Source organism: Macaca fascicularis, chromosome 1 (assembly GCF_037993035.2).
Source record: "Macaca fascicularis isolate 582-1 chromosome 1, T2T-MFA8v1.1".
Taxonomy (NCBI): Eukaryota; Metazoa; Chordata; class Mammalia; order Primates; family Cercopithecidae; genus Macaca; species Macaca fascicularis.
In genome coordinates, this window is record NC_088375.1 from 14,890,486 (window position 1) to 14,906,406 (window position 15,921).

The 15,921-nt window shown below is 44.5% G+C and overlaps 1 protein-coding gene across 3 annotated transcripts in view; it reads right to left on the reverse strand.

Annotated features, from left to right (window-relative positions):
• SLC35F3 (solute carrier family 35 member F3) overlaps positions 1-15,921 on the reverse strand; it is a 408,926-nt gene that overhangs the window by 88,036 nt on the left and 304,969 nt on the right. For all 3 annotated transcript variants that reach the window (XM_073995034.1, XM_045391581.3, XM_005539757.5), the window contains one exon: positions 2,517-2,841. In XM_073995034.1, coding sequence (XP_073851135.1) covers positions 2,517-2,841 — 325 coding nt within the window. The remainder of the gene's footprint in view (positions 1-2,516; positions 2,842-15,921) is intronic.

The following is a 15,921-nucleotide window of genomic DNA, read 5'->3' on the forward strand; positions in this document are numbered from 1 at the left end:
CCCCTCTCGGTGGAACAGGTCTCTGTTCATCTCCTTTTCCTCCCAGCTCCCTGCTGAACACTTTTAGCCAACAGACTCATCTCAGACAACTCAAAATCTCTCTGGCAATAATTTTGATAAAAGCATGAAGATGAAAGATGTGATTTCAGTCTTCCTTGATCTCTGAGAATCCCAAAGTCTGTTTAAAGTACTCCCAATATGAGCTGTGGCAGAGTTGTGATTTCCTAAGGAAGGTCTGCAATGTTAAAATGTCTCTCTCCTTTTGAGGAAGGATCTCTCTTCACCCCTCCAATGCTGTATATGGCTTGATTGACACGCTTAATAATTGGCTGGTAAATTAGCAGCTCTGCCTAGCCACGGGGCTAACACAGCTTACAATCAGAAACAAACAAACAAAACCCAAAAAACAAAACAAAAAAACAACTTTTTTAAAGAGCTGGAGCAGAATGTGAAGACAGAAATTGGGAAAGGTTTTAACAAGTTTCACTAATAAAGTTGGGATTATCCTCCCTCTTTTACATTGTTCGCCAGTTAACAGGGCAGTCACCAGATTGTTTTAATGGTTCTTTTTGAGCACTTTTTATGGGAAGACAATAGGTTGAAACCAAGGTGCTGATGTTTTTCTATGTATAACTAATCTTCAATGACCTTTCATTTTTTCCTACTTTGACCACATAAGCACCACTGATCTTGATTCCTTCTGTGTGGTTTTCAGTACAATAGTTTAATGGTGCCAGGCCTGCCCTAAGTGGCTGGCGGTGACAGTCTTCTCCCCAGGTAAGTGGTAGCCATGGAGTGCATTTGGGACAACAGCCAGTGTTACCACTTGTGGGGGTGTCTTTCAGCCTGTATGGTTGAAGGTAGCAGGAAAGAAGCATTTCATCTTCCCTCCCAAAAATTCTTGATCAAGAAAGTGCATATAAGCTCACTTTTAGCATTTCATTAGAGGCAGTAGCATAGCATCCTAATCAGTTTTAATGAAAGGCAAATGCCTAATTACAAATTAAATACACGTAGGGATACTTAAGTGTTAAATACATCATTTACTAAATATTAGCTTTTCTCTGGGACTATTTTACTCTTGCCTTTGGGACAATCTTGGGCCCTAATGATTTGTTTCCTTCTGTTTTTGGCTTCTATTCAGAAGAGGGTGCATTAAGTGCCTCTTTAGCAATTTCTGGCTGGTCCATGAGCCACTGGGTTAGGTCAACCCTGAGGATCAGAATTCTTTGCACCAAAGCTGTTTCACTAAGGGGACCTGTGAGACTGGCCATGTGATTCTAGTCAAGCTCCATCAGAGCCCCCTCCTCCAGAATTCATGCTGTGATTTACAAGTAGGTCTTTTAAAGGAGCCAGGCCAAATTCCCTCCGAACATTAAAAAAGTATCACACCATACTTCCAGCTACAAGTTTACAGGGACAAAATGGTAGATTCCCAGAAAGAAATTCTGGTCCAGGTGTAGACCTCCATTTCCAAACCTCTTTGTTCCTTGGACCCAATGATGTTTTTAGTTATCCTGTATCTTCTAAGGGGAACTTCAGGACATAGCAATCTTACGGGGGTATGTGTTTGGCAGAGTGGGGTGTGGTGGGGACGAAGGCAGTGGTGAAGGAATGAAGACTCTTAAATGCTCAATTTCTCCTCACCTCTGGGACTGATAAAAGATGAGTTTCCAGGGCCTGCTGTGTCACCTTGGCCAGCATTCATTTCTGTTTTTTTTTTTTTTTTGACTAGGACTGATTTGGGACAGCCCTTGACATGGCCCACAGAAGGCCTCTACTTTGGGGAAACACCAGATGCTCTTATAGGCACAGATGAGCGCCATGGGTCAACACCGACAATGTGACTCCCGGGGAGGGCTGCATGAGCCCTCCTGCATACTGAGGTAGAGGTTGAGGTCAGGGTTTCTGGCCTCTTTTTGAAAGGGACGTCATTCCAATGGACTCCATTTGAGAAAATAGAGTCAACAAAGCCCAGACACTGCTTTGGTTTTTACCATCACACTGGGAGGTATTCAGACCCATGCAATTACATACCCGAAGCAGGGCATGTCTTGGGATTAGAAAGAGGATGAGTAAGGAAGTCTCTGCAGCGAGCATCTCCGTGAGGGAAGTCAGCTACAGGAAGCGTCCGAGTGACCTGGCCCCATGGCCTTGCGGTCCTCACCCCAGCTTGCTGAGGGATGAACTGCGCTACACAGTTATCCCATTTCTAAGCTTTCTGGGAACCTACTACTTGCTGTCTCTGGAAGACACTGCTGCCTGCTTTTATATAAAGGTGGTCCCAGGGCTGAGGGGCAGGAGGCAGAGAGGCAGAGGAAGGAGGCGTTCACTACCCAGGGTAGAGAGAATTCTGCTCCCTACCCCTCTCAGAGAGCAGGTGCATTCACTGCGACATCTCTCCACGGGCTCCCACTGGCTCATCCCAGCGCCTGCCACCAGGGGCAGCTCTGCAGAGTCAGCGCTGGATGGAGCAGCCCCGGGTCAGGAGGCCTCCTCATGCAGGACGCGCTTACCTGTATCTCTGCTTCACAGACTGCTTCTCTGTGGACTTGCAGACGTGCCCCACGTAGTACAACGGGAAGAATAAAAAGTTCCAGTTGGTGGCAAACCACGTGAGGGTGAAGGGCGCGTCCAACTTCCTGAAGGTCAGCTTGGCGAGCTGCGTGGAGCCCGCCCACGAGGAGCACACGCACAGCACGACCGCCACGCCCCAGAAGATCTTCTTGAGCTGCGCCCGGGAGCACGTCCAGCAGCGGCGGCTCGCTCTCCCGCCGGTCTCCACCCCGGCCGGCGCCTGGGCCTCCGCCGGGCCCGGGGAGTCCCGGGGGCGCTCCTCCCCTGGGGAAGAGAAGGGCGTGGTTAGCAGGGCCTGCAGACCTTCACCCCTGCACTTAGCAGGGCGCTGCCCTGCAGCCATTGTCACCGCCAGCTACCTGGCGGCCGCGGGAGATACCGGGCGCAGGGGCGGCTTCTAGGACGGCTGTGTGACACCAAGCTGCAATAGAAAACGTTTACACAGGTTTTCCTATTCTCCAGAACCTCCGCTCTCCAAGTGTGGTCCGTGGGCCGGGCAGCGTCAGCACCCTCCCCAGTCCGTCCCCGGAACTTGTTGGAAATGCAGAATTTCAGGGCTCACCCCAGGCCCCCAAATCAGAACACGCATTCCTCAGGTGATCTGCGTGCTTTGGGAGACACTTCTCCAGAACACACAGAGCGGCTGAAATACCTCCACTCTCAGTTATGGCAGTTGACGAGTACTCACGTGCTCCTGGGTGCCGGGCAGTACTGGGGGCTGGAGATTCCTACAGGGCGAGGTCTCGACCTCTAAAAGATCCCAGTACCTTGACAGAGGTGGCCTGTTACTTAAAGGCACAGTTGGCCGAGACTCTCTCCTCTTATTTTGTATGTACGGCAAAAATAGAGTTCGCCACTCTTACTTTTCTATCTGCTTTAACTGGCTTCCTGCTGATAGCCTCCAGTCCCACTTCGAAGCTTTACTTAAAAACCACAACCTCTGGCAGCTGGTGTGTGAAAGGCCACAGGCACTCCATTCTAGAGCTGTGTGATTTCTGGAAAGCAGGCTGCAGCCCAAAGCTTGGCTCTGCCGCAGTGTTGCTTCCGCAGACCAGAAGAAGGTGAAAAGGCGTTATTTTCCACTGTTTGCTTTTTCATTCACGATTGTGTGCGTGTCAGTCAGCTGGAAATTTAAACAAAGCTGTAGCCTGTGTCGGGTGTAACTACGGATGGATGCAAATTTCCAGAAGGCAGTGTACCTGCCTTTTATAATGATGTTGTGCCTGGCACCGAGCTGAATGGAGGCACACTAGTGCTAAGAGGCCATTTTCACTCTAGGGGAGGAAAAGAGTCCTGAATATATTGGGGTCAAATGTGCTTTCTCTACATTGTTTAAACTTAATTAAAATAATTTTAATAACAAACTGAGTTTTGTATATCATACTTTCTGAAGCATTATGAGTCTATGAGGCAAAATTGTGATTAAATGTAACCTAGTTTTCAGGTGTTTAATATCGTTAAGCACCGGCTGTGCTGTATCTGTTTCAGCCAAAGATAAACCGAAGCATTACATGGCTAGTCAGAGATAATGTACTTTATTGGGTCAAATTCTGTTTCGCACTGTCCCTATTGTGCTTCATTACTTGCTTTATGAATAACCTCCGTCCTTCTCTTACTTTTCATGTGCTCACATATCCAAGTTGGAAAGTCCCTGGAAAACCAAATGTCTTGCCACCCTCTGAGCTTCTGACAAGCTGTTTGTTCCTGCATGGGCTGCGGGGCAGAAAGATGTGGAGGACAAAAGGGAAGATTGATTGCCAGCCTTTTTGGGGATCTGTGTGCTTATGCCCTCCTACCAGGATCTCTTGATGTTCCTCATGGTGAATTCCCACAACTTAATGCAATTGCAGTTTCAGACAGAAGCATGCACATTTCAATTTACACACGGATTACCTGTCATTTTGAATTAGCATCTGCAGCTGTTCATTATCGGGATAATTTGCAAGGTGTGTTGGAGGTTAGAGGGGTTTGTCACTATTAGCATCACTGTCAAAAACTCATCCTGAAAAGATGATTGTAGAGATGAAAAAAAAGTTCACAAAAATAAAATGCAGTTTCACGGTAATAACTTCCAGTGAAAGAATGAATTCCAAAAGAGGCTGAATAAATTCAGCTCACAGCATGTTTCTTCATTGAATGTTTTCATTATAGCAAATTAAGCTTTAAAACGTAGCAAACTAGGCAGTGAGGCTGCATGGCTTTTACAATGAAGGAGAAAATCATCAAATCATGTAATTTGGTATTGCTACACTGTTTCTATGGATTTGGATTAAAGAAGTTGTTCTCTAACTTTGTAACCTCTGGATCCTCAAACCAAAGGAATACGAACAAAATACAAACAAAATTAAGACACTTAGAACTAAACTCACTACTCTGTTATTTGAAAATAACCACATTATAAATAGAACAACGTTTTACAAAATGTAATGCAGTTAACAGGCGTTATAAGGAAAAAAGATTCCACGCTTGGATAGATTTGGAAAACACCAAGTAGAACAGAGAGATTCCTTTGCTGTAGGAATATTCAGGGCCAATGGATATTGTGAATTTCCAGGAGGCTGCTTCCCATATTATTTAAATTGTAACACCTGTGGTAGGGACTACTGTACTCTGGAATACACTTTGGGAAACACTGGAATATACCCATTAAGAATAATAGACAACCAAACCCAATTCATTGCAAACCTCCCACTTCACTATACTGCGTCTTTTATAATAATAATCACTTATCAGTTTCATTACCTCATTCTTCATACTGCTAAACACGTCGTACCTCATATAAATAAAAAGTATTTTTTATACATACATCACAAAATTGCTAAATAGTAAAAAGAAAAAGCAATTTTTAATGATGTTAGCACCCAGAGATACCACAATTGACATTTGCTGCCGCATTTTCCCAGTCTTTTGTGTCTGTGCAACACACACACATACACACACCCCTCTCAGCAGAACTGTGCCCCTAGCACAGATGAACACACAAACCCATTTACACACCCAAACTGGAAAATTGGGATCACACTGTGTTTTTATCTTTCATTTATTTAACCTAACTTAAAATGAACAGCATGCACTTTTTACATCTCACAGGCCTATGTACAGTGCAATGCATCCTCAGAGCCTTTCAATCAGACAGGAAATTGCTGTGAAACATGTGCCCTGTGCCAAGAGCTTTGGGTGGTCTATAAATAAGCGTAAAGCATGATTACCATTCTTCAGGAATGGACTGTCTATGTCAGAGTGACGAAAGATCCATGAAGGAATTACAGAACAATTACGTGTAAAATAGAGATTCGGACTATATAACAGGAATTCTGCAGAGTGTGGTCAGTGTGCATTGGGATAATAGTGAAAAGAATTAGAAGAGGCAGGTGGTTGGCCTGGGCCTTGGAGGATAGAACATAAAAGTAAAAAATAGGAGCAAAATTCAGGGTCAGGAATACCCATGACCTGACCAGGGGCAGTGAGGATGGTGGTGAGAACTGAAATTCACTGCCACCTCGTCACTCTGCAATGCCTCATCTTGCTTTGGTTAGACATGCCACAGGAGAAACTGCCAGGTTTGCTGAAGGGACTGGAGCAAACTCAGATGTTGACTGATCCTACTTTATTAGGAAAGTGCAAACCACAACATCCATAACAAAGTAATACAGTTAGCTGAAGAACAAATGTAGAGTGACACAACAATTTTGCTTAGCAGATGCATTTATTTTCTACTATTGGAAGTGCACCCCACACTTCACATCATTTCCAGGGTCATTTTCCATGAACTGGCTTACTGATGCTCTGGCTTACTGATGCTCAAACAGATTTCAGACAGAAGGAGTTACAATGAGGAAGCCTATATCTCTTTTCAGAAGCCTTTCAAATCTTCTAAGTGTAGGAAATTTCTGTTTAATTCTGCCCCCCACCTCCAAAATTTCAGGTCAAGTGTTGCCTTTGTTTGATTTCACTCCTTTATCACAGTTGAAAGAGGCAGTGCCTCAAGGAAATCAATGCCAAAATTAGCCTCACACTATTTACTGCCACAGCTCCTGGGACTATGGGTATGCAACTAGAAATACTACTTATGTCACCCTCACCTTCACTCTCCAACACCCCTTCCCCACTAACAATCCCTCTGTTTATGATCATCTTGTGCCTTAAATTCTAATCTTGTACTTTAGCCAGCAGTTCTGGGAGCAATGCAAAGCAGATTATACACTCTAGCCCAATGCTTATGCTGACAGATGCTGTAATTGTGGATTCAAGCATCTCCCTGAAGCTGTGTCACCTCTAAATTCTGTTTATGCTACTTAATTCATCCATAAATGCTGGAGGACAGGTGGGTTCATCCCAGTCCTGTTGCCTGAGTTGCTTCCGTTAAGCACGTGTGTGTGCGTGCGCACGCGCGAATGCAGGGGGCGTGTTCTCATGTGTACTTTATATACTCCATGGCATGGTGAGATGTAACCATGCCTGTGTGTGAGCTTCCATTTTAGCCCTGCCTCGGTGTCCTGAGGGCTGTCAGGCAATTTGTTAAAACTGCATAAACCCCACCACCTGCAAAATCACACTTTTTGCTTGTGACCAAAGAGAGAAAGGATTCACACTCTTTGGTCAAACAGAAGTAGTACCTAGAGGCAACGTCTGCGTAGCAGAAGGAAAGTCTAGGTCACAATGGGTGAGCTGAAGGTCTAGTTTAGCTACCAACTCATTTGGGTACCAAAGCACACCCTTAGTCCTATGAGCTGTCCACTGCTTAGGCCTGAGAAAATGATGAATTGGGTGCTTTTTCTTTTTCTTAATGTAAGTCACTTCTACAATGAAAAGTAAGAAAGATTGGAAAGTCATTCATTCTCATCTCATAAAATGGCCCTTTTGAACTTTCAAGAGATCAATAATGTTTCTTTTATGAGCTTCCCCGAGAATAAGTGGACCCTTGTTGACTCCTTTCTGAAAAAGTCTCCAGGGAGTTTGCCCTTAGAAAGTGCTCAAGTCCTTTCTTTCATTTTTGTTTTTTAATTTTATTTTTATTATACTTTAAGTTCTAGGGTACATGTGCACAACGTGCAGGTTTGTTACATATGTATACATGTGTTATGTTGGTGTGCTGCACCCATTAACTCGTCATTCACATTATCAAGTCCTTTCTTTAGGGTAAGGGACCCAGAGCGGGTATCAAAGACCACCAGCTGGCTGGTGTGAACCAAGCCTTTCTAACGCAAAGGAGATAGAATTGCACAGGAAATGGGAGATGATGCCTCGCAACTGACATCTATCTCAGTAAGGGCTATAGAGTTATTTTAGTTGTTTACAGCTTTATTGAGATATAATTCTCATAGTATAAAATTCAGTTAACAACACGACTCAGTAAGTTTTAGCAAATTTGATTTGTGAAACCATTACCATAGCATCGTTTTGGAACATTTCTATCATGCCGAAATGAGTTCTGGTGCCAATTTGAAGTTCTCCCTGTTCCCACCCTCAACCCTAGGCAACCATGAATGTGTTTTCTGTCTCTATAATAATTTGCATATCCTGAACATTTCATATACATATACAGACTTTCACATCTGACTTCTTTCATTTAACATCATGTCTTTGGGGTTTATCCATGTTGTAGCATGTGTCAGCAGTTCATTCTTTTGATGTCTGAAGAGAATTCCATTGTATGGATATACCAAATTTGGCTTATCCATTCATCTATTGATGGACATCTAGATTGCTTCCAGTTTGGGGCTGCTATGAAGAATGCTGCTATGAACATTCACCTATAAGTCTTTGTGTGGATATATATTTATTTATCTTGGGTGGACTAGTTTTTAGGCCACTCATTCAACAAATCTTAATTGACCACCTACTTTGCGGTACAAGGCAGATACAACTTTTCCCTCATAGAGCTTGCTTAGTCCAAGTGGCAGTGCTTCAAGTACCCATATCTTAGAGGATTAAGGGCATCTAATTGCTTCCAAACAGGACACAATTAAGAGCTGCTCTGGAAACTACAGTTCCACCTTCTTCCATCCCTCAACTCCTGCGCCTTTTTCCTAGACTGCGTGAAAGACAGGGTCTGATGAAAACTTTCCCATTTATTGATTACTGATGAGTACACCATCCCAGGACCTGGCCAACAAACTAAATAGCTTTTGCAAAATGAGAAGCTTAGAAGAAAGCTTTTGTTTATGGCCATTTGCAAGTGTAACTTATCTTCCAAACAATCCATTTCAGTCTTTGTTTGTCTTTTCTACTCATTAAATACTTGCTCAGTGAATTTATGTGTGACATTATTTTTAGGCAGTGATGTAGAGGAAAGGGGAGGAGACTTGCAGAAAAGGCTTTCACACATATAAGGCCAACTACGTGCCCTGAACATCCCAAAGCAATTCGCACTTCACATGTCCCAACCCACTTGCCCTTGCCAGATCATCCATATGGATTCCTGGATTTTGGGTCAGAAAACACTGCCACCATTCACATGGGGCCGAAGCCCCAGTCATGTTCCTGACTAGCACAGGTTCCAGGGAAAGAACAGAATCTATGGATAATTGAAGTTAGATGTTGACCATAGGTAAAGGAAAAGGAAAGAGAATAGAGAATTAAAGGGGCAAGTGGTGGTTAGACACCCGATACATACACCGCAATCTCTGCCAATAGATGTTATATATCTTTTTATACCCATCACGATGGTGGAGATCAGTAAGATTATTTCCCTTTTGCATATTGGACAGCTGAGGTTCTGAGAGTTAATATCCCAAGGGTACAAATCAGTGAGAGGCTAAGGCACAGTTTTACCTTGGTTCTGTTTGACTCCAGAGCATCAACGAGAATCGAGAATGTTCTCATTCCTCTCGTTGTCCCCTTTGAAAGCTGACCAAGGTCATGGTGCTGAACACCTCATTCAGAACTGCGTGTCACTAAAGAGGGACTTCAGGTTTGCAGAGGACAGAAACACATTTATAACATGGAAGAGACTGAGTATGTATGGGACTCTGCACTAGGATTTGCTGTTCTGGAAAGAGGGCGTTATGGACTGAGTGATTGTGTTCTTCCCAAATTCATGTGCTGAAGCCCTAACATCCAGTGTGGTTGTGTTTGGAGACAGGGCCTCTAAGAAAGTAGTTAAAATTAAAGAGTCTGGGTGCAGTGGCTCATGCGTGTAATCCCAGAGGTTTGGGAGGCTGAGATGGGTGGATCGCTGGAGCCCAGGAGTTCAAGACCACTATTGGCAACACGGCAAAACTCCATCTCTACAAAAAAAAAAAAAAATACAAAAAATTAGCTGCGCATGGTGGTGCTTGCCTATCGTCCCAGCTGCTTGGGAGGCTGAGGTGGGAGGATTGCCTGAGCCCAGAAAGTCAAGGCTGCAATGACAAGTGATTATGCCACTGCACGCTAGCCTGGGCATAGGAGTAAGACCCTGTTTCCAAAAACAAACAAACAAAAAACCAAAAAAGGTTAAATGAGGTCATAAGGATGGAATTCTAATCTGGTAGGATTAGTGTCCTTAGAAGAAGAGCCACCAGAGAGTTTGTTTTCTATCTCTCTCTCTCCATACACACATCAAGAGAAGAGGTCATGTGGGGACACAGAAGGCAGCCGTCTGCAAACCAAGAAGAGAGCCCTCCCCAGAAATTAAATTTGCCAGCCCCTTGATTTCAGATTTCCAGCCTCCAGCATTGTGAGTAAAAAAATGCCCTTTTTAAAAGCTATCCAGTCTATGATATGTTGTTATGGCAGCGCTAGCTAATACAAGGGGGTTACAGTAGAGAGTGTACTGTGCTTGAGAAGGTGTAAAGCTGGACTAAGAGCCACCACTCTGCAGAATGTGTATGACATGCTACAGATGGCAGAGTATTTATTTTGATAACCTATTAGGAGAAGAAATAACTTTATTGGATTAGAAATATTATATGCTATCTTATATTTGTTTGCCTCATGTGAATTGCTTGAATCTTTGTTGTAAAGTTATTTCTGGAGGCAGTGTGTAGAGTTGGGAGAAAACATGGCAGTTGTGAAGTTGTGTTTAAAAACAAAACTAGTGTTTTGCACTGGGAAATTATTCTTCTTATTAGGATAAAGAATTAGGAGGTGAACAAAAGTTGCTTTTTGGGGATGGAATGGAGTGGTGGAGGCTTCTTTGAGATGCGTCTGATCTACTCTGAAGCAGTCTGAGAGCTGGTAAGAGTCAGGTCTTGATCCAGCTCAGTTTTCCCACCCATCATCACCGTCTCAGTAATCAGATATCTAAATCGGCATTTCTACCTCACTTCCATTTCCTTAGAGGTCCCTGAATAACTCTCAAAGGGCTGAATAACTTCATGCGGTGGATTTAAGACAGTCCTGGAATGTACTCAGCTTAAGGTGAATCATGACTCTTGAGAAACTGACAGGGTATGGGTAAGCCTTAAATAATACTGTTTGTGCCTTGGGGGAAGAGTCAATGCCTCCCCTTGGGAGGAAGCAGAGCACTGTGTTTTAATACTTGGTCTGAAAACATCTGAACTTGAGGGCATCAGTTTTAATCTATATGCACTGCTAGTTATGGCCTGTGCAGTCTCCTGGAATTTCACCATTTTCTGTGGCCTGGGCACATGATGCCTCCATAGACACAGCCGGTACTCACAGTTGGTAAACCTGGTGATGTTTTGGTGCTGCTAATGACCTGCACACAAAACCCAGACAAATATGCATACTCCTCTTTGCTGGTGTTTTTCCTCATCGATTGTTAGCATCTCCAGATTCTTTGGCTTCTATGTGTACTGAAATTTGGCTGTTGGAACGCAAAGGATGAACCACAGTTTTATAGGAGGGCAGGTTATAGATAGGACAGTACCTCCAGGCAAAGACACTGCCCACTGCTACAGCCTGAGGGCTCTTGAGGAAGAGGGGCATGCTGGAGCCTTCTCCTGTGGAGTTGCCGGCCCACAAGACTCACCATGGCAGTGCTGGACAGCTATGGGGGGATGGGGGCATCTCTGATCCTCTAGTCAGAAGAGGTGTGGGTTTTGGTGGATGAAGTGTTAGATGAAAATGAGCAGAACAGAGCAAAATTAAAACACCGTTCTCTCAAACATACCTCCAGTTCTCAGCAGAGTCATTGTACATCAACAAGGCAGGACTAAACTTGCTTGGTCAAGGACCAAGGTGGGGTTGGTCTTAAGGTATTAAACATGACCTCTCAGGCTTAATCTCCTACCCAAGGATAGACATTCTGAACCAACAATGGGTGACATGTCTCAGCTCATTCCTGGGCATCGAGGCTTTAACACAGAAACACGGAGACTGGGACCAGCCCCAGGCAAAGCTTGGAAGTTGCACAGCCTCTCTTTGGCATCCTTCTGTACCTCTTTTTATGCCATCTCATCATCTGGGGTTCCGTCTCGTGGAGCAAGTTGTACTCGTGTAGCTAGTCTTTCCATCCCCTGCTCAAATGCTAAAATCTACTCTCAGAAAGAGCACCTGTTTGCATGCACACATATGCTCACATACATGCACATGCTCGATTCCTTATTGTTCCTGGTCTCAATTCCTCAAAGCTCTGCTCTCTGACTATAGCTAATGAAGGGTTTTAATCAGATAAACCAATCTCTGTTAACGAGTAAGCAACTTAATAGACTCTTAGAATGTTCCTGCTGAAAGAGACAATGGAAGATCTATTATAATCCTCTTTCTTTGTAGCAGGAGAAGCCCAGGCTGCAAAAGGCCAGGTGGCATGTCCAATATATTAATTAGCTAATGGAGGAGCAGAAAATGACACTTGAATGTCCCCACACCTCATCCAGTGTTCTTCCCTCCAGTCCCTTCTCCTGAGCTACACGATGTCTTAACCAATGGAAATGTATTATGCGCCAAAAAGGCTTTTAAGAATTAAATCTCTTCTTGGCTGTCCCAATAGGGCTGTTCTGAACCCTTTCCCACCTCTTCAAGTCTTTAAGCCCCATCCATCATTTGCGGCAAACAATGACACTTCCTACATTACAAAGAAGATCAAAGTCACCAGCACGGCTCCCTTAGCTTCCCCTCTCTGCGTCTTCATGATTCTCTGTGTCTTTGCCCATTAAGCTTTCTCTGCTCCTTTTCAAAGACGATCATTCCCTTTCTCTGTCTTGTGCTTCCTCCCCTGGTATGCTGCCTCCTCTAGGCCACTGGTGCATTAATTTTTGCATCAATTATCTTTCTCTCCGGGCAACCTCAGACCTGCCCTGGAATCAGCCTGGCTCTCTCAAAAGTTATCTCCCTCCCTCTTAAGACAGCATAGCTTCTCAAACCTCCCTCACTGTCAAACACTTCAACCAAGTAATGCCCCCGCCCACCCTTGCAATCTGGCTTGCAGACCAGCACCCACTTAAAACTGTTTCCACAAAATCACCCTCTCTTGGCTGGATCTGACACATCACTCTCTCTTTCTTCTCAATTTTCTTCCGGTGGTCTCCATGCCACAGTACTATCTGAGTCCTCTGGTCTGGACGGTCAAACTTCTCTCCCGACTCCCTTATCTCCTAAATGTTCACGGTCACCAGGATTCTGTCTTTGCCCATTTATTTCCATATCACCTGATTGGTTCCTCAGGCTTCACCGCCTCTTTCTGCCACCTCCCTGCCTGCTACATATCTGTGTTTGCAGGCATTGGCCTCAAACTCAACTTTTCTAAATGTGACTCCCCCATTTCTCCCTCCCAGATGTGTTTCCCCTCCTATCTTCACTGTTACTGCTAATGGCATCTCTATTCCCAGAATTGTTCAGGCATAATCTTCAAAGCCGTATTTCATGGCTCTTTTCAGCCTTCCTACTTCACACTCTCACCACGGCCTGTTGATTCCTCCTCTATCCTGTCCTCGTCCTTGCCATCAGATGGTACAGTGGTTAGGATGTGGGCATACCATGTGGCAGTTGTCTCAAAGAGTGAGTTACCTGATTACCCTGCAATCCTATTCCTCACTGCACAGTGGGAATTACGTTAGGAGCCACTGCAGAGGCATGTCGTGAGGACTGAATCCGGCAACCCAGGTTAAGGGCTCATGGTGAGGAGGAAGCAAATGTTACTACTGCGGTTATTACCATGAACTCATGGGTGGACTGCTGCTGTCACTCCCCAACATGTCTCCTTGTTGCCACTGGACACTTTCCAGCAGGGTTTTAAAAATTTTTCGCTATACCTTCAATATGACACGCACATGCGAGCATGTACACATGAGCACACACACACGCCCCTGAAATGAAAGCATCTTGGATCCACTCTGACTCTTATTACATTTGACAGACAGTGGCAGTTTTTATTCTATTCTAATTCCTTTAATAAGAAATACTTATTGCAACTGATGGAAGAGATTTCATAACCCAGTTTGAACACCACTACTGCCCATGACCGTGTCTCTTTTCTCAGTCTCAGATGGTGTTTTCTTCTCTTCTCTGGCTCCCCCTGTTTCAATCTTCTCTTCCGAGTCCAGCGTTCAGGATGCCTCAGCGTCTGCCCATGGTCTAGCTTAACCTCCCCTCCTCCTGCTTCTTCTGATCACTACGCTCTGGCCCAGTGGACTGCCTGCTGGTCTCCCAGCGCCACCCTCTCCTGGCTCTGTGCCTTTGTCTGTGGCTCCCTCTGTCAGGAAATGCTGTATTCTCCCCTCCCACCTCTGACAGCCCAGGGCAGAGGCAACCTCCTCTACCATGCCATCCTGACTGTGCTCCCAGCAAAAGCAGTTCCAATAAATGTTTAACCGTCACCTGGAGTGTGGTGACAAGATGAATTCTGAGGCCACATCCAGGCTCAGCAGGAAAGAGTATCCTGTCAGATTAGGTCATTTTTGCAAAGAAGGGGGTAATGATGGCAAGCAAGAGTGCTGTATAGGGGCCATCTGCATCCCAGCCAGAACTGAGTTCGCCCTCAGCTGAAATGCAGCATTTGCTTTATACTTCTTCCACAGAATCAAACACATTACATTTCAGTGTGCATTCTTTATTGGTGTGCCTTTCTGACATTCCTCACTCGTTTGGAAGCTCTATTGGATCAAAGATTATGTTTCACTCCTCCTAGAGTCCTTACAAACATCTGGTTCATTCTCTTGGATATATTAGGTAAAATATTTGATCACGATATGAATGACTTTTGCCACTGGAGTTTCAGATCTAGGGCTAGCCAACCAGGGAAATATTTTGGGTTGAGGGAAACTCTTTGGCAGTATACTTCTCAAGAATCTTCTTGGACTGGGCCAGCATCCTGGGTCTTCATATACTATTAATTGAGCATTCCAGGATGACCATCTTATCCTGTCAATAGGAATAAGGTAGTCAGACCTACTCTGGGGGCAGCTGAAACCACCCAACACTCCCAAAGCAGAGGCACTAAGAATATGACACACAGCTATGGGGCCCGTGAGCCCCCATGGGGGTCCCAACCACTGAGTTATATTAGTTATATTACAGTGGGAGGTTTTTTTTTTTTTTGAGATGGAGTCTCTCTATGTCACCAGGCTGGAATGCAGTGGCATGATCTCGGCTCACTGCAACTTCCGCCTCCCCGTTCAAGTGATTCTCCTGCCTCAGCCTCCCAAGTAGCTGGGACTGCAGGTGTGCACCACCACATCCAGCTAATTTTTGTATTTTTAGTAGTGACAGGGTTTCACCATGTTGGCTAGGATGGTCTTGCTCTCTTGACCTCGTGATCCACCTGCCTGGGCCTTCCCAAACTGCTGGAATTACATACAATGGGAGCTTTAGGGAGCATTTACTGAACATCTACAAAGTGCCATGAGCTGATATAATTCTCTTTCCTACTCAAATGAAAAGGAGTTGTGCAAAGGTTTTGCAACATTTGTAGCCAGGTAGATGCAGATTTGAAGCCTGGGATCCCTGTTTTCTAATTACAGGACCTTCTGTGAATGATTTTTCTGAGCCTCAGTTTCCTTATCTATAAAGCTGGATAACAATACTTAGCCTTGCTTAGGGAAAAAATAGAGATAATGGAACAATCTCTCCTAGCATAGCACCTGCAATATAGTAGACATTCATTAGCAAAAACTATTATTTGAGTATTAAGAGCAACATACCATCACCCTTCTTTTCCTAGGATGGAACTGATTCCTGGAGAGCTTTATTCATTAGCCAGAAATCACTTACCTAGTGTGAGAGCTGGGTAGACCCAGTCCATCTAATTCCAAAGCCCTCACCCTTTCCACAGCACTACTTGCTGCAGGCCTCTTGGGGGAATTCACTGTACTGTTCTCAATGATTAATTCCTATTGAATGAAATTTCAATGAACATGAATGAGCTGATTGTGAGTAGAGATGATCCTAGTAAACACTAGTCTATTAGAGATGTGCTACTGATCAATGCTCCGCTTCTGAAAGGAAAGCCAAGCAAAGGAT